This window comes from Eleutherodactylus coqui, chromosome 3, assembly GCF_035609145.1.
Source record: "Eleutherodactylus coqui strain aEleCoq1 chromosome 3, aEleCoq1.hap1, whole genome shotgun sequence".
Taxonomy (NCBI): domain Eukaryota; kingdom Metazoa; phylum Chordata; class Amphibia; order Anura; family Eleutherodactylidae; genus Eleutherodactylus; species Eleutherodactylus coqui.
Window position 1 is genome coordinate 51,719,449 of NC_089839.1, and position 20,176 is coordinate 51,739,624.

The 20,176-nt window shown below is 41.0% G+C and overlaps 1 protein-coding gene across 1 annotated transcript in view; it reads right to left on the reverse strand.

Moving 5' to 3' along the window:
• The window catches only part of PKDCC (protein kinase domain containing, cytoplasmic), a 73,051-nt gene that overhangs the window by 38,188 nt on the left and 14,687 nt on the right, over nt 1-20,176 (reverse strand). Inside the window, exons 2-3 of the mRNA XM_066595578.1 lie at nt 7,388-7,510; nt 4,920-5,191 (exon numbers count right to left, since the gene is read on the reverse strand). Of these exons, the coding sequence (XP_066451675.1) occupies nt 4,920-5,191; nt 7,388-7,510 (395 nt within the window). The remainder of the gene's footprint in view (nt 1-4,919; nt 5,192-7,387; nt 7,511-20,176) is intronic.

The window sequence follows — 20,176 nt, forward strand, 5'->3', positions numbered from 1 at the left end:
ATAGATGATCGGTGGTGAACTGCCATTCAGATCCTCGCTGATCACTAGTACTGCTGCCATGATTAAAAGTGCAGGACACATATCATGCTGACCATAGCACAGTGGTGGCATTGGAGTATTGCATTAAATTAAGTGGGAGCTGTACCTGCAATGTGCTTTGTGCTCTTTACATAGTAACAGCGATACTGGTAATCAGTTTATCAGCGGGGATCTGAGAGGCGTACTTCCCACTGATCAATAGAAAAAGGATTTTTTTAAAAAGCCCCAGACAACCCCTTTAAAGGAGTCCTCAGAGTTATAAAAAATGCACAAAGGGTAAGAAAGGGTTAAAAAAAATCTAAGCCATACTCACTACACCATTCTCCAGTCTGTTGAGGGCCGCCATTTTTGTTCTCACAGCTGGTCCTTGTTAACAAAATGCAACAGTCATGTGTCTACATACACACATGACCACTGCAACCAATCACTGGCCTCAGCATTCTCGAGTCACATACCGCTGAGGCCAGTGATTGGCTGCAGCAGTTGTGTATATACAGAACGTCACAGCTGCGGCCATTGTCAAAAAAGACCAGAGTTGAGAATGGAAGTGGCAGCGATGGCGCTGAAAGTGGCAGCGATGGCGCTGGACCAGCTAGAGAACAGACTATGGCTTAGTTTTCTAGTCAATTAGTCTACTCTCTGTGCATTTGTATAGTTAGAAACCCCTTTAAATAAGAAAAAAAAACAACTTTTGTTTTAAGTTCTGATATTGGAGGGGTTGGACAATCACTTTTTGTTAGACGGGTACAGTAACACTAAATTAGTCCCTGGGTGTTCCCCAAGGACCCCTTTGTAATCAGTAGTAATCTATGGAAGTACATGAGAAATGAAACACTGTGCTGTGACCCTTGGAATCAATAAGCCATGTGTACAATGCACAGACATGGCGGGTCCTCCAGTGAGTGTAACGCTCTTTGTATCCACTCTCATGAAATTACTATATTGTATCATACTTTAGCAAACTGTTGCAAATAATAATAATAATAATCTTTATTTGTATAGCGCCAACATATTCCACAGCGCTTACATAGACGGGGGATACAGAAAGACAAAAGTACAAACATTACAGAACCACGGTTACATAGTAATCAATTGATGGAAACAATAGGGGTGCGGGTCCTGCTCCAACGAGCTTACATACTACAAGTAATGGGGTGATACAGAGGGTAAAGGGCTGGTGATGTGCACGGTATGGCGAGGTGGAGAGTGAGGGATGTTATACACATAGACAATGGTCAGACATTTAGCCGTGTGACGGCAGAAACAGTATGACTGCAGGAGCGGTTTATGATGGCTAGCAGGGATTGCAGTCAGTAGGTCAGGGAGCATGTTATCAGGGGGAGTACAGAGGGGTTTGTTTAGGGAATTCGGTATGCCTCCCTGAAGAGGTGCGTTTTTAGAGCACGCCTGAATTTCTGCGAGTCCTGGATTGCTCGGGTATCCTTTGGTAGTGCGTTCCAGAGGACCGGTGCTGCTCTGGAGAAGTCTTGGAGGCGGGAATGAGAAGTTCGAATTAAAGGGGCGCTCAGTCTGGTTTCGTTAGCAGAGCTGAGAGCCCGGGCTGGTTGATGGATTGAGATGAGGGAGGCGATATAGGGGGGCGCTGCGCTGTGGGGGGCTTTGTGGATGAAGGTGGCGAGTTTAAATTGAATTCTGTATTTAACGAGCAGCCAGTGCAGTGACCGGCACAGGGCAGAGGCGTCCGAGTAGCGGCTGGACAGGAAGATGAGCCTGGCTGCCGCATTCAGGATGGATTGGAGAGGATAGAGTCTGGTGCAGGGGAGGCCGATGAGCAACGAGTTGCAATAATCGAGCCGGGAGTGGATGAGGGCAACAGTAAGTGTTTTTAACGTGTCCACAGTGAGAAAAGAGCGGACTCTTGCGATGTTCTTGAGGTGCAGCTGACATGTTCGGGCCAGAGATGGATGTAGGGGGCAAAAGAGAGATCAGAGTCAAATATGACCCCAAGGCAGCGGGCATGTTGTCTAGGAGTTATGGTGGTGCCACACACTGAGATGGAGATGTCAGGATGAGGTCGGTTAGTGGAGGGTGGAAATACCAGCAGGTCAGTTTTAGAGAGGTTTAGTTTTAGGTAGAGAGAGGACATGGTGTTAGAGACAGCGGACAGACAGTTAGTGATGTTTTGGAGTAAAGGTGCAGAGATGTCACGGGAAAAGGTGTATAGCTGGGTGTCATCAGCATACAGGTGGTATTGGAGGCCAAAACTCCTGATGGTTTTTCCAATAGGGGCTGTGTAGATAGAGAAAAGAAGGGGGCCGAGGACAGAGCCCTGGGGGGACCCCAACAGCAAGGGGAAGAGGAGGGGAGGTAGAGCCAAGAGTAAACGAGTTATTTAACCCATCACTATCTGACTATTTTTTAGGAGTGTTTACAACACGAGAATAATTTGTGTCTACGAGTTAAAACTTTTTGAACATTTTTTAATAAAACGCCTCTCATTGCTTTTAAAAGAAAGCCGGGGCTTATTGTTGCCTGCAGTGCTGTTTCCCTTTGAAAGAATTTTATGAGTCAAGCCAGAGTTTTGATATGCCATCACTTGCCAAGTACCCCTATAATCTATTTACTAGCGGTTGGGTTGCGATGAATAAAGAGTTTCCACAAGAAGTCCATTTACTGCAGTTCATTTTCATCAGGGCCTTTTAGTTTGTTGAAATCATCAACCTTGTCCTAATGCAAAGTGTCATAAATCAGCACACGCTCACTGTCTGTTGAAAGGGAGAGAGAGGATTCTCGCCACAACCCTCTGTCTTATGAACACTGATTTAAGCCGCTACAAGGACGGCTTCTGTTAGTTCAAAGGGGATTGGGAAAACACAGCAGATAAAAAGGACAAGTAAAAAGGAAAGTTCACCGGGTCGTGTGTTAATCAGGAGGTAAAATATGTAAGGTCAACAGCAGATTCTGAATATCCTCTAAATCTAGAACACAAATTACTGTAGGAAGGGAAAGAACATCAGAATGGCATAGAAAAACTTTATTCCATGATCAAGCATTTACTCCAAATATTGATATACATGCAATTATCTATCAATCTAATATTTATCTCATAAATATCTATCTATCTAATTTCTTATATCTATCTCCCTATTTGCCCTATCAGTAGCTGTTCAATGGTTTAAGATAAGATAACTTGTCACAGAAAGTTGTCACAGTCAAGTTAAACTTTGCTACATATCTATCTAATATCTATCTATCTATCTATCTCATATCTATCTATCTATCTATCTTATATCTGTCTATGTATCTATCTCATATCTATCTTATCTATCTATCTAACTATCTAGCTATCTCATATCTATGTATCTATCTATCTCGTATCTATCTTATCTATCTATCTATCTATCTATCTATCTATCTCATATCTATCTTATCTATCTATCTATCTATCTATCTATCTATCTATCTCATATCAATCTATCTATTTATCTATCTATCTCATATCTATCTATCTATCTATCTATCTATCTATCTATCTATCTATCTATCTCATATCTATCTATCTATCTCGTATCTATCTTATCTATCTATCTATCTATCTATCTAAATATTTATCTATCTCATATCTATCTATATCCTATCTATCTATATCCTATCTATCTATCTACCTATCTTATCTATCTCATATCTATCTATATCTCATATCTATCTTATTTATCTATCTATCTATCTATCTATCTATCTATCTATCTATCTATCTAATCTTTGAAATCATAAAAATAACAATTATCCAATCTACTAATTCTTCGTGGTATTAGGCACTGTTAACAACTCCATAAAAAACCTTCCGAGGTCGGTAAAATGAGTACCCAGCTTGCTGGGGGGTAAAAAAATTAACTGAAAGCGCTGCGGAATAAGTTGGTACTATATCAATAACAAGTCTCTTTCCCTTTTGTCATGGAATAGTGCCAGATGGGCCATATGACAGACACCCATAGCACTCAAACGAATCCTATTAATTATTAACTATGAGTTCCATTAGGCCTCCATCATTTTGCCAGAAAAAAAATAGGGCAACATGCTACGCTATTTTTTGTTGCATGGAGAGCCTGATTATAGGTGTGACTAAAGCCTTAAAGTAACTGATTCCAAGAGGAGGAATTCTGTTGCATTAAAGGAATTTTACGGGAATTCATTTATCACCTATTCATAGGATAAGTGACAAAAGTCACTGATCCAAAAAATGGGGGGTGTCATGTTTTTTGCCTTCCTCTGGATCAACAAGGAGGGGGGGGAGCAGGCTGAACTAGATGGACATTGTCTCTCTTCAGCCTAGCATATTATGTTACTATGTTGCACCTCTCCCACCCACCCCCATTCCCACAGTGAGAAGGAGATTGAATGGAGCAATGGTTGTACATGTGTGGTGCTACTCCATCACTCCATTTATCTTCAATGGGACTGCCAGAGATAGCCAGGTACATGCACTCGGCTATTTCTAACGGTCCCATTGAAATGAATGGAATGCCTAATGCACATGCGTGGTCATCGCTCCATTCAATGTGATGTCATTGTGGGTGGGAGAAGCATCCTTGTAGTGATGAGAAGAGGGGAATATGGGTCCACCATTCTCAGGATTGGTGGGGGTCACAGCGGTTAGACCACCACCAATCAGACTTTTATCACCTATCACCACGGATAGGGGATAAAAGCTAATTCTGGTACAACTCCTTTAAATTATAGATTAAAATTTGGCTTTCTTTAGCTTACTATCCTAGTGCATGGTTGCTATAAGAACAATCGTTCTCATTGTTATGAGTATAGGTACATGCAGGAGATTTCTGGATGGGCATCCCAATTTTTCTTTAGGCTAGTCTCTCTCATAGTGAAGTCATCTTGTTGTGAACATTAACGTCTTGTACCTGTAGGCGTTGTAGAGGTTCCTCTTCTCATTCATGTTTTGGCATTTGCCTTCAACAGAACATTGAAGTGTAAAGTTCCTTGCTGGGAATTCCATGAAGCAGCCCTCATTGCTTGTACAAGGTGTCTCTTCCATGCTTGCATCATCTAGGTCAGTCACCTTCAGTTCACCATCAACGATTACAAACTGACGAGGGCGGAAATCCAGCAGAGTTATAGAGCCAAGCGGGGAATGGGCCAGGTAATGCAACAGCCGCACTAAACTAAGGCATATCTGCAATATACAACATTTTGAAATGGAATCAAATTACTACTTCCTGTTTAATTATTTTTAGGTTGCATTTTACTTCATAAGCAAAAATATTAGAAAGAGCAGTGCATTGTGGGAGCTCAGATAACAGTTCATGTTACATGACAATAGTGTAACTTGCAATATAGCTTTTAATGATAGCAAAAACTGGCTTACTGGCTGGTTAATCACCGCTACAGGCATTAGACTTTAAATAGACCATGGGCCACAACTTAGAGGGTGGTGGGACTTGCTCTGGGTGTCTTTAATGCTCACCCATTATGGATAGGACTCTTATGTTGATATACAATTATGTCTGGTTTGTTACTTACGGTACCTTCCACTCTTGCACAGCTTGAGCTTTGCCCTCGTTAGCAGCCTCTACAGCAATACCTCAACTCTATCTGAGCAAAACTTCCATATCCATTGCTACTTCAAGAGCAGGACCGCCTAAATATAGACTCTGCCAAAGATGTGTGGGTGAAACGACACTTTACGTCAACTGCCCCCCCCCCATGTTGCTCTGTCATCTTTGTGCTCCTCAACTGTACAACTGCACAGGAGAGCAATATAGTATATATCAGTTTTATTACATATATAGAAGTAACTGCTGTGAGGACTACTCCTCGCTCCCTTATATCTACTGTCTACACTTCGAGTTGCCATTATCTAACATCAAGTCAGCTCGACTCTTCAGAAAGAAAGATGGGCAACAGAGTTTCATTGAGCTGGTCTGTTTGAAGGAGTTGTTAGGATTTAACATTGATGGCCTGTCCTCATCAGATGCCTGAGACTTGAAGAGTACAGTTACTTCTTAGGGAGAGCACCTAGAATGTGTGAGGAGACTTATAAGGCCATGCATGCTCCTCTGGGAAATTTCTGCAAATGGGCAGATGGAACAATACCTCTACAGCGCCACCTGGGAGAAAAAAACAAAGCCAGAGTCTTATACAAAAGAGAAAGAGCCATGTAAAGACAGACTGTTTCAGGGTTTTTTTGCCAACTTTCCATTTGCATAAATTTTCCAGAGGACCGTACATGGCCTTATAAGTCTCCTCACACCCTCTAGGTGCTTTCCCTTAGGAGAAACTATACCCTCTTACTGATCCACCTCATAGGCCTCTCACCCAACCAAGCCAGCAACTACTGCACATTACATCGGTCTCAGTTCGCTTTTCCTTCTGAAGAAGTCTCTAGCTTTGGCTTATGTTCCCAGACAAAGTCTGTTAAAAGGTCTGACACTGACTTGCAGGAATGCTGCCTTCTAATAGGTGGCGCTGTGGTGGCAGTGTTCCATCTTCCCAGTTGCATAAATTCCTGAGACTTTCAAGATCAACTGGAAGACAGGTCTACAACACTTTCCTTTAGAGTGATACCCAACAGAACAGAACTCTTGCCTATACAGAGGGAAGTGCAGCTTATATCCAGCTCAGTCTCAGTCACACGAATAGGGCTGAACTTCAGTACCAAATTGATGGGGTGGATAGAATAGGTCATCAATGGTAAATCCTGAAAAATCCTTTCAATCAAGCTGTAATACTTCATCTACCCTGTGGGAGTGCATTGACTCATGCAACCTGAGCAATAATGTTGCCCAGTGGGGCAACCCCTGTAGTTGACTACATTTATATCTATGCAAATTCATTTCTCATTGTTGCATTATGCCCCTTGCTTTAATTTGCCTTTTAAATTTAGTGACTCTTAAGGCCCATTTACAAACAAAGATGATCACTCAAAAGATGGCTTTTGAGCGATCGTTTTGCATAAACTAATAATTGGTACTAAGGCCAATTAGTAGCTTATTAATGTGTGTGAGCTGCCTGGAGCTATATTCAGAGAAGAGCGGGTGGTCTGTTCTCTGAATACATTCCCTTCGTTCTGCCACTGGGCTGACAGCTGAGACAATGTTATCAGCGCTCCCCGCGGAGAACACAGTGTGAAGTCGCTGCTATCAGCTCTTCTGCCGAATGATGGATTTTATGCCGAACATAAAATCATTGTTCGACAGAAAAGTGAAAGATGGGCACATTTGCACGCAACGATGATCGCTCAAAAGATGGCTTTTGAGCGAATTTTGAGCGATCATCGTTGTGTGTAAAAGAGCCTTTACAAAAAAAGATAATTTTTGTCTCATGATAAAAGAAAAAGGAAGCCGTAGTGAATCAAAAACTGTTAACTTACTCGAAATCTGTCCTCCCAAGAAGATTGTAAAAGCTGAATCATTTCCAGAGGAGAACCCAGTTCAATGATAGTTGTCAGGGTGTCAGATATATCATTGCTGTCCTGATAACAATATCCGTAAAGCTGAAAAATCAGAATGCAGGCAGGTAAGGTCAATCCATATAAGAGGTATGCAACTGTAAAAACATCTCATTGCACCTGTGAAATACGCACAATAGTGATAACTTGGGCATCAATTTAGTTTCCAGGCTTTTACGTAATACTTCAAAGATCTAATTTAAAAATACAGCAGCTTACAAAAGTTGTTACAGAGATGAGCGAGTATACTCGCTAAGGCACATTACTCGAGCGAGTAGTGCCTTAGCCGAGTATTGCCGTGCTTGTCTCTAAAGATTCGGGGGCCAGCGCGGGTGACAGGTGAGTTGCGGTGGGGAGTGGGGGGGGAGAGAGATCTCCCCTCTGTTCCTCCCCGCTCTCCCTCGTCGCTCCCCGCCCCCCGCCGGCCCCCGAATCTTTACAGACGAGTGGGGAGATACTCGGCTAAGGCACTACTTGCTCGAGTAATGTGCCTTAGCGAGTATACTCGCTCATCTCTATATACAACTAATATTGGTGCATCGATCAAATGTATTACAGTTAAAAGTTGTCACTCCCAGGCAAGTGACTGAAATGACTAATAGAAATTTGGTCCAAAGTTCAAAACACTTATTGCTGAACTTCAAAACTATTTTCTAGGTCATTATCGGTAAATGCTACAATTGTAGCATTTATTGACCGATGATGACAAGATGATTACATGTGAAGCAATGCAAGCACACAACATTCCCCAAGTTACAAATCACTTTCCATGGGAAACTTTGAAAAACAAATCAGAATGCTCATTGTATTTTGTACTTTGAGTTTATGACAATTTTTGATTGTTAGCCCCGTTAGGATGGGTCCATGTGAAAAAATGTGTTAAAGAACAGATATATGAATTATCTCACATCAGAAAAATGATTTAAGAAAAGTGATCCTTATTTAGCAAAATATTGGGGGGAAATGACTCATGTTTATTGGCTGAACCCCCACTTTTATAAGATGCCATGGAATACTTAAAAATAATTGACAGTTGCAGCCATTCCATGATATTGATTAATCAAAACTAAAACTGCTAACAGTAAATGACTCCTCTGCGTATAACACTGCAGAATAGGTTGCTGCTATTCACTGAATTGCGACTCATTCTAGACATCCATCTAGTAGTGCATTGAACCTCCTTTGTCTTCTGGAGGAATACTGGCCCATGTGGACAGGAAGCATCTTGCAGTTGCCACAAATTAAATGGCTGTACTGACATGCCCTGAACAGCTGACAGGAAGGGGTCATCGATGCATGCACCTAGCACCAAATTCTGACTCTTCCATCAGCCTGGTGCAACAGAAATTCATCTGGATTCATCTAACCAGGTGATGTTTTTCTACCACTCAGTGATCCCATTTTTGCACTCTTTTGTCCACTGGAGTCTTGTGTTTCTGTCTCTCATAGACATCAATGGCGCTGGAACTGGTCGTCTGCTGTTATAGCCCATCCGTGCTAAGGAATGATAAGTTGTGCATTTGAACATGTTAGTTGAAGCACCATTGTATTCATCTCCAATTCGCTTGACTTTGTACTGCCTGTTTGCCAGAAAGATTCTTGACATCCTCTTGTGACCCCTTTCATTGACAAGTTGTTTATATTCACAGGATGCCGTTAGATTTTTTTTGCTCGATCACACCATTCTCAGTATACTCACCACGCCATTGGATGTGGAAACCCTACAGGCTTAGCAGTGAAATCCTGATCCGGGCTAGTCTAGCTCCGATGACCAGGCCTTGTTGGAGGTTGCTTAGATGGCTAGATTTTCCACGTCTATCTTGGATTCATACTGAAACCAATTCCATGGAAAACTTGATTCTATGCTGCTTTCTGGGGTCACGTGTCTAATTTCCATACAGGTAAAACTCCAATGACCAGTGTCTCTAATAAAATGGACAGCGTATATAAATAAACCGTAATTGGATAATTAAACAAACCCATAAAAAAATGCAAGATTTGGCAAAACCCACATTCCCTATTTTTTATATTTGGAATTAAATGTGACAGTACTGAATGATTCTCTTCAGTTTCTATAATATGAAATTAATTGCACTAGTGATCGTCTGACAGGGATTTCTAGTAACCTCTATTTTTGTTTCTTTTCGACATCTGTTTTGAGTACTGGGAAGTGTTCGCAGAGCAGATGAACGGCGAGTGCGCACTCTTTTCTTTGGCTAATACAGGCGGAATAATTGTTTTAGATGTATTTTGAGCTTTAACAGTAATCACTGTGTAGCAGTTAAACAGAACAAGACAGAACCTGGCACAGTTATTCCCATCATGGTCATTTCTCATTGACAAATATTAATATACTCATAGTCAATCTCCATAGCAGTTACTGATGCGTGCTCAGATATGGCTTTTGCTACTTTTACAACTGGCACCAAAATGCCCCCAAAAACATTCAATGTCAGGTCTAATTCTTATATATTCTATATGTTAAAGGCCTTTTTTCATCTAGTATAAAGAGTGCTTCACATAGTTTCCAAATTCAGTCCAGGTTAAAAAGTTCTATTTAGTTTATTAGACATAAGTATAAAGGAGCATTTGTTCAGAAAACTTTGTGTTTTGGTGTTGTTTTAAAAAAATGGTCAGAGTCCCAGGTTCAGAGGACAACTGCAGGAAAAGTGAATAGCAAAGAACAAAAAAGTATGCTCATCACCTCCTTCTCATCCACCCCGCTTCAATAGTAGGCTTGGAATTCAGTTTCCGAGGCAGGATCGTGCAGTCCACCACGAAATTCAAGCAGAATTAGTCCAAAAAAGGGGGTTAGCCATCGATAGTGTGAATAAACCGAGCCTTTATTAGAAATTGTCACAGTATAACTCACAAGAAAAGGACGCGTTTCAGTCTATGGAAGACCTTGGTCACCAAGGTCTTCCATAGACTGAAACGCGTCCTTTTCTTGTGACTTATGCTGTGACACTTTCTAATAAAGGCTCGGTTTATTCACACTATCGATGGCTAACTCCCTTTTTTGGACTTATTCTGCAGGATGAGTGGTCACTTTCAGGGCCATTTATACCAAGCAGGCATACTATGCTACTCCTTTGGGTCTCATGTATAGTAGGTATCCTGCCCTGGTTGGTCCAATGCCCTTTATTGGAGAATGACAAGATCCTGTGTAGAACACTCCTCTCCATATAAACCACGTAGTAAGCAGGGGTATAACCAGAAAATGACAGGCCCAATTGTAAACTTTTGAAAGCCCCTGCTCGGTCAGTTGCTGAGTCAGGATATTCTCTGCCACATAAGGAGTGCCTTGCAAAACTAACACCACAAACTAGAGTGCCTCCAAAAATAATAGTGCAACACAAAAAGTGTCCCAAAAAGTATGACACACAGAATGCTCCAAAAATAATAGTGCAACACAGAGTGCATCAAAAATAATCGCACGACACTGAGAATGTCCAAAAAAATAACAGCGCTACTTAGAGAATGCCCCCAAAGAGAGGACCGCTACACCAATAATAAAAGCCCTACATAGACTGCCTGCCAAAAATAATAGCCCTATACAGCATGCCTCAAAAAATCATAGCGCTGCACAGAGAATGCCCCCTTTATTGTCATGTAATTTACCAAGTTACTAGTATTAGTGCCATTGCCAAATATTACCTTATAATTCAGATTCTGTATGTGACTAATTGCACTATGCAGCAGTATGGCAGCTCCAGCTTGCAGTTCCTCAAATGCAAAGTCTGCAGTACCACGTCAGTCACTGACTGTCACAAATAGGAAGAGTCCACAGTTGGAGGAACTTGTCATTTTAAGGTGTTCACACTACAGCTCAGCCTAAAGGAATTGCCAAGACTTGTCTGGCTCTGCCTATTGTCGAGCAGAGATATAGTTTTCTCAAGAATGCTTCGCTGGATAGCTGCTGCCTAAAGTTCATCCCTGGAGGGCTTACACTTTCATCAATGGGGATGGTGGGGTCAAGCTGCTAATAGAAAGCAAGCAAGGTGGTGGGAAATTGGCCTGAGTGTGGAGGGGTAAAAACACCATTACTAGGTTACAAACCCTGACACCACAATGGGTACGAATTTGATCAGATCCTCCAAAAAGTAGCTCTTTGTAACCACACTTCACTCCAGCTGATTGACAGCAGTCCCAAACCAGGGAACCCCCTCTATTAGCTCAAATTGCCATAAAAGGGATTGTGAAAATAGGTTTTTCTAAACCAGAAAACCCTTTAACAGCATCATCACTCATTTTAATTCAAGGTGACCACAAGGTAACTCCAAAGTGCAGCTCTTTGAAACCTCGCTCCATTCCAGTTGATTTATGGCTGCTCCAAAGTCGAGAGCTTCCTCTATCATCTCAAAATGCCGTAACTGGGTATTTGAAAATAGTTTTCTAAATTAGACAACTTTTTTAACATTATTATCCACTCATTTTAGGCTACAAACTGAGTAGAATATCATTGCAATAGCAGAATATAATTACATGTGTGACCATGATAAATGACACACATTTCATGATATTGGACCAACTTTATAGTAATGCAAACCTAATTCTTATTGGAAAAGTACTTTGGGTTAAAAGAGATTTCACTGCACTGTTTGCCTTTAACACTTTACCAGAAGTAAATAAAAAGCACTTAGTGGCTAGTAAAATACTCCATTAAGCACTGTTTTATTAGGCAAATAACTACCCATATGGGACAAAAGTGGTTTAGTGCTTATTCACATTGCGAGGCATTTTCTTATTATACTCTTATAATTACTTTGCTTGTAGTAATGTCTCAGTCCGAAGGTATCTTTCATTATTTTGATGGCATTTTGATCTATTAAATTCATATTTACTCATCCCACAACATGGTTCTGTCCGAATGACTTAGGTGACAGGTGCACTTTAAGAGACGAACTATATAGTACACTATAAAATCTAATGGGAATGGGAATAAAAAAAAAAAAAAGATACGAAAGTTCAACGTACTTTCAGATATTCCCAAGACAGGAAATCTATTGTGTAAGAACATACATCAGCTCTACTTATCATCATAGTGGCTGTCTATAAAACACTAACCAGGAACATAAAAATACAAAGTGCAAACACTAAAGATAGAATAATAACCAATAACATAATATTCACTAAGGATGGATTGAACTAAGATCCTGAACAGGCGGCCACAACAAACATATGGCACTTCACTTATTTTGCTATGTCATTCACTGTTGCTTGTTATTATTGTAACCAGTTCGCTCTTGCATAACTCATGTAAAAGATAAGGGGCCCCTAAGATAAAAAATTCCCTTAGTAAATACGAGTCATACTTTCCTGAAAAGTTATAGGAAGGGCCCACTAATTGTAACTGAATGACAGCCGATATTTGCGCAAAGTTCGTACAAGGGTGTGTCAACTTTCTTAAACTGGCCATACACATTAAGTAATTGTTGGCCAACAGACCTTTATTAAGACCGCTCCACAAAGATGCATGTTCAGCCATTTAATTTAAACGGGGAGGAGGGTATAAAGGTGGTCATATCCCTTTGCAATCCAATTTTGGATTCAGGGTTTTCCTAGGGGGCTTTCTCTTTCTGCCATTATACAATGGCGCCATCTGCTTGCTAGAGCCAGTACTGCGGGATGGGACATGCTGGAGAGGCCTCCGACAACACAGCAGCCAGTAATATACAGTAAGAATACCCTGCCGGACATCTTCCAACATCGGAGCTGTACAGCCTTCAATCAGAATGTCTTCAGACGTCAGACAGTGGATTTGAAAGGGTTAATATGTATGGAAGCCTCCTGATTCTCTCCATATGGCAGATGTCATGAAAGATAAGAATCTTTCAGTAGGATTTCAACATGCCCAAGAAAAAGACAGTGCCAGAGGATTCTTCCCTCCCTATATTCAGAACACAAGCACAATCAGAAGAGCCTAGTGTGTGTGTATAGGGGTGTTGGGTGAAGGTGTTGGCTGGATGAGGGTTTGACAGACTGCTATCTAATATGTATGGGCACCCTAAACTGCTGCCAGACACCTCTCGAAGTAGCTCATCTTCCAAGACAAAGGATTGGCAAAAATCTTACATTTGGCTATCCATGTAGCTTGTAGGCCTCTGTTGTGTGGCTCATGTCTGTCTGCTAGACCCGGAACACTTGTGCATAATCGGTAGTGAAAGCAGAAGCAGGCAGAGACTAAAGACTGCTGCGCCTGTGCAATAAGACGTTTGAGTGGTGGCCTGGAGGCTAGAGCACAGGAAGAGGTGGTCCTCAGAGTAGTTCCTTCCTCCAACTCATCAGGCACCAACATTGCTGCAGCTATGCTCTATAGCAGGTGACTAACACTTGCAGCACAAGCCCGCTGCCCAGAGGCAATTTTCCCTGCTAGCTGCGGGTTTGCGGCCTGCCGCTTGCTTACTTGGAAGCAGTCAGGACAGCAGAGAAAGGTAATGGCAATTCCCCAGCCTGCCATATTAGAATTGTCCAACGGCCCCCGATAACTGAGCCTTACCGGAGCTTTTGTGTCTCAGCCTACCAAATTCCTACAGATTCCATTAACTTCTGTAAACAGGAGTTAATTGAATCTGCAAGAAGCAGCAGCCGTGATTTGAAGAAAGGCAAATCAAAGTCTGTGCTAACTAGAGATGAGCGAACGTACTCGTTACGAGTACTTACGCACCCGAGTACCGCCATTTTCGAGTACTGCAGTACTCGCGCGTAAAGATTCGGGGGGCGCCGTGGCGGCACGGGGGGTAGCAGTGGGGAGTGGGGGGGAGAGGGAGAGAGAGAGGGCTCCCCCCTGTTCCCCGCTGCTCCCCCCCGCACCGCCGCGCCTCTCCCCGCCCCCCGGCGCCCCCCGAATCTTTAAACCTGAGTACTGAAGTACTCGAAAATGGCGATACTCGGGTGCGTAAGTACTCGTTACGAGTACGTTCGCTCATCTCTAGTGCTAACCATACTCCCAAGCCAAGCCCTCTTTTTGAGTTTGCCTCACGACTGACTTCCAGTGACTGAATGGGGCTCTTAAGGTAACAGGCATTGGGGACCACTGAGTTAAATTGTTGGCCAATCCTCCTCCCTCCTATGCCCAAATCATCTGGTTTGGACTCTAATGATTATGATCCTGGACTTTTCAACAACTGAGGTGATATTTTAGTTCACCCAGTGTTCACCCTGACCCAAAACTCTGAAAGGGACAACCAGAAAAAATGCATAATTATATAACACTAGTGACTCTTGACATTTAGAGTCTAGCAACCCCGTTCATATACCAGTCACTGTTTTGTATGGAATTTTATGTTGTTTTTTTATGTAAGACAATTTTGTAAGCAATTTCATAAAATATCATATCGAACCTTGCCGTACATACTAGTAATCTGATCATACAAAATGAAAACCGCTTTTTAACGATTAGATTTCCACCAACTAAAGGGCCTCTCGGAAGGTTTGCTAAATTTAATCTGGGAAGAATACAGTATTTGTACAGCCGTGAGTAGTTATGGGAAAGTGAGAGCCTGTGTGCTGCGTACTGTCCCATGTTAAGCCCATTCTAGTTCTGACACAACCAAAAATGATTAGTGAAAACTTCAAGTCCAATCTATTACCTGGTTAGGACTACAAACCCTCCAGTGCCCTAATTCTCTGTTGTTCCTTTCTGGTTTCACTTCTCTGGTAATAGGAGAATTACATTTATTATAGGACTCCTGTGTTGCACTTTTGGAATCCTGTACTGCTATACAACTCAAATGTAAGAATAACCTGAAAGTCATTAGTAGACACAAACAGAGAAAAGGAGCCTATGAAAACCAGTAATTGTCTGCACAATGTCAATATGCAGCCCGAGTCTGATACATTTTTGTATTCACAAATTGTCTGCTCGGGCCTCAATTGACTACTTCAAGACACAACACGGTAAACTTCAATTCCAAAGGCTGACCTTAGTTAATCATAGATAAGACCCATTAGTGACGTGAATTGATTTTCTTGGTAAGAAGTGATTATCTCCTATGTCTTCCAGCCTACATAACTATTTTGTGTCAAATTGGCATTCTGCATTACTACAGATTAAAATGACACAGCTGGCCTTACATGACAAAGAAAAGCAAAGGTCAGACTCCACACAAAAGCCAACAAGTCTTTCGAACAAAACACAAAATAGACTACATTATTCAGCTGTCAATGGTTGGTAAGTATAGGCAAACTCGAAAGTCCCGGATTCCACTAAGACGGCATTACATTCGGATTTTTATTTTTTTTTTCATTTTGGCTCATTTGCTTACTGCCACATAGTAAAACGCATGAAGTAGCAGCAACAGTAAAAAGGTTTAGATTGGTCACTGTGTAAAAATCCAAGAGCAAACCTTATTTAGTCAGAATATCTTGACTGTTTACAGAGCGATGTGTGCTCGGCATTCTCTACAATCCGCTGACTATGGACGAGAGCATCGAGCTCCGAAAACTGCAAGGAAGTAATTGCTTACAACTCGTGTTTATCTATCTATCTTCCCAGCCTTTCATACCAGAACAGACAAAATAATAACAGTGATGATAATATATTATATATATTACCCATTTAATGACCAGCAACTTTTTGAATTTTTGTTTTTTTCATCCTCTTTTTCTTGTTTTTTTGTGGAATTGTATTTTTTATAGTTCTATTCATCTGCCTCCCAAGCCCTCTCTATATCCCACCCGCTGTATATTATTATTATTATTATTATTATTATTATGGCATTACAATTGGCCAAACACAAATTTACCGTAGATGAAAAATGATAAAATTAAAAATAATCTTTAATTTATTTTAAATATCCAAATATAATCTAAACTTTTTCAAGGAATCAAATGATCAATCATCACTTTTTTTGTCATTAAGTTAAAACAGGATATTTTCACGCATAATTGCAAGTGAACGAAGATCACGGGGATTTTTTTGTATTAGCATGGATATATAGTCGTTTTTCCTTTATTTGCTATATGGATACACAATCATTTATCTACAGACATACCTACAATATATGTTTAACTACTCCAAGTGTTACAGTGAAAGGTTGTTTAAGAAGGCATAAGGACACGGCTTACTACATAATGATTTCATTACAAGATTTATCAGATGCTAATTGCCAACTGGGAATTAGATGAGAGCGGTGCGGTAGCAAAACATCAAAAAGAAATGGCAAATTGAAAGAAACCCATAAATAACATTACAGTATATATAATAGTAATACTAATGTATTTAGTAAGGTGTGTGTGTTCATATATCTTGTGCAAACCTGCATCAAAATTATAGGTATAAGCATTTTAGTTGTTAGGTGATGGACATAGGACATGGTCACATGGGGTGGATTTGCCGTGCATCTCCCGTGCGGATCCTCCGCTCAAAAAAATTCACAGTAGCCGCAAAGTGAATGAAAATGTTCAAAATCTCGTCCACACGCTCCACAGAAAACTCACGTGCAGATTGACATAAGGTGCAGAATTTAATTCTGTAGCATTTCAATTTTTATCACTGCGGAATCCACCTCTTCTCAATGCGCAAGTGGATTCCGTATCAAAATCCGCATTATAAACCGCATCAAAATTCGCACCAAATGGTGGGGGGGTTGATGCAGACTTTCCGTTACAGATCTGCCAAAGAATGCTCACTGAAGGCATTCCATGGGTAATCCGTTGCATGTGAAAATGCCCTATAAGTTTGCTGTGTGCCCATTGTACAGAGTTCCACCCGTGTGGTTTACATGACTGTTGGAAGATCCATCAACGATTTAACACATATGGGGAGCTGTCAGCCTATACTTGGGTGTCTGCACTCGTTAAGAAAATTAATTGGATCAGTCTGAGTCTACTGGCAATGTTTCCTACACAAAAAGTCTGCTGAGCCAACACACACGATAAGGGCTCATGCACATGGGAGTATTACAAGTATCTTCAACTTGAGTCATAATGTGGCATCCCCAGAGGTATGTACGCCCCTACGGAATCCGGTATCTCTCCAATTTCATATGGAGATTTAGTTTTGTTGAATTCTCCCTTAGAAGCATTATTTCCGATGACATGGACTGTACATGGAATATATAAAAAATTATGTAAAATGCACGTGATTATGATTAACTGTTAAAGATTTTAATGTCTGGGGGATAAAAGCTTCACAAGAGACATCGTCAAAAATCAATGACATCATCAAAAATGATAAAAATTGAGCAAAATTTCTACTAATTCAATAGAACATGAAAAAGATCAATGTATTTGTACATGATGGAGTATTGAGTTTGATACGTGGTGAAAGTTTCCTTGTTCACACACAAGGTCATCCAAAAAGTTTACTATTTCATCTTTCTGTCAGTATTCTTGTTGGAGAAGCAACATTAAACAGTGATATCATCTAGTCTAAGTGTCCATTTTCTGTTATCTCTTTCATTTTCTGCTCTGCTTCCAGCTGATTCTGTTCTTGTGCACAATCCCCGCATATCCCGGGCCTCTCACATACTCATTCTGGGCTCTTAACTCAATAGCCTGGACTTTTCCTTCCTAGACATGTGTATCTGTCGTACATTATCTGTAATCACAGACACCACTCTCTCACACTATACAGGCTTTGACATCTAATGCCTCCCCCTCCTGGTTCCAAGTATTTCCTTGAACTGCCAATTGCTAGAGACCCCATCACTGCCAGCTCCTTGTAAATGCCATGAGATGCAGGCCATGTTTTCACTTATTTTTAGAAGCTCTCCACTTGACAAGGTCTCTCCTTCCTCTGCTAATATATGAGAACTTTTTTCTTTGCGAACTTATACAAGACCGCCAAATTTACTACTGCTGAGGCCCGGATGTTATCTATTTGTACAAAAGTAGAAACAAAGTTGTATAAGACAGCAGGGAAACATGTTTTTGGGACTGAACTTTGGCAATGCAGCCTAGCCATGTTATGGATTTTGATAAGCAAAACTATTTTTTGCCCCACATAGCCTATATTGGAGATGAGACATTCACTGGATATAAGTCCAATCGGTAAGGTCTACTATCTTAGTGTTTACAGAACTAATACAACAGGATTACGTTGAGTCACAAAATGCAACTATATTTCCAAAGATGTGTTACATGGGCCCTTATAAATACGGAAGATGGAACAATACCTCTGCAGCGCCAGCTATTGGATGGCTACATCTCTTCAAATCAATGCTTGACGCTTTAAACAGGTCTGTAGAGCAATGATTAGGAATTGAAAAGCCAAGCCAGAATCCATACACAGACAGCTGTTTAGGGGGTTTGCCCCTCATTAGTATGCAGTTGGATCCTGGCTTGGCTAGTGAGAGACCTATGACCCGGGTCATCACTCCTTAGGGAGAACACCAAGAAGGTGAGTGAGGAGACTTATAAGGCCATCCATCGAATATCCAAACGGCCTATGTAGGATAGGCCATTGATAGTAGATCACATGGATCCCCCATGGATCAGCTGCTTGCCAGGCTTGTGCACTCATGCACTTCAATAAGAACTTTGCATGTAATAGCAAGCTGGGTCACTGCAATAGAAACAGCACTGTGTGCTTCCAGTACATTTCTACGCACAAGTACACCAGCCTAGTGAACAGCTGATCAGCTCCTGATGATTTATTATTGATGGTCGATCCTGAGGATAGACCACCAATAGTTTAAACCTGAACATCCCCTTTAAGTTCTGTTTACTGGTCCAAGGAAAGGCTAAAAGTGACCTGAGCCCATGGGCATTAAAAGTCATGGGCCTTTTACCAATACTACAACCTTCATACACTTGATTTGGGTTAATAAAATTAATTTGAGCACTTAAAAACTTTGAGTACTCCTAAGGCCATGAGTATTAAGGGACTGCCCTAATGCCCATTAGTCATTCTATCCTTGATTGGCCCTTTAATTACAAAAGTTATTAATTTTGTAATATAACAGTAGGCAGAATTGGTCATCTGGATTCTAGAAAAGCTGGGTAAGAACCCTTGTGTTAGCCATAATTGTCACCACATGCTTGGCCATGAGTGATAGCCTATGATGATGATGATGGTCATCGCATTCCATACCCATAAACAGATATAGATAATAAACAGCTGAATAGCATGACTAACAAGTTGAGGATGATTCAAGGACTGTTTTATATCCTTGCATCTGTATTCAACCCTTCCGGCATCTATATGATCTATTCAATATGAAATGATATATCAGTGTTATTTGTCATTATATGATCTAAAGCAAGGATAAAGTAATATCTCTTCTAGGGGCTGAAATTATGGAATTAGCAGTCCTCCAAAGAAGTAAATGCCAAATATGATTACAGTAAATAAGTATCTAATCATATTAGACACGCTCAGGCTATAGCATTACTTCATCCTTAACCTCTTTATAGCAAACGCAACTGTTTTCCAAAAATCCAGCATACAGCTGAAGCCGGCAGACATAGGACTAATATGTAACGGATGAAGGATTGTTTCCCTAACGAAATCATTGCAGATCTGGATGTGGGAACGTTGACTTTTATGAGCATGTCGTAACATTTGATGGACAATTACTGCAAAACACAAACATGCACTTTACAAGCAGCTTCTAATGCTTCTTGCATGTATGCAGGTCAAAGACAAGGTGTGTGAAACACTGCAAGGTAAGCAGAGTGAGGCTTCACCTGCAAATAGACAATCCTGTAAGGCCGGCTTTCTTATGCAAAGAGCAATTGCACTTTACAAAATATACCAAGAAATAG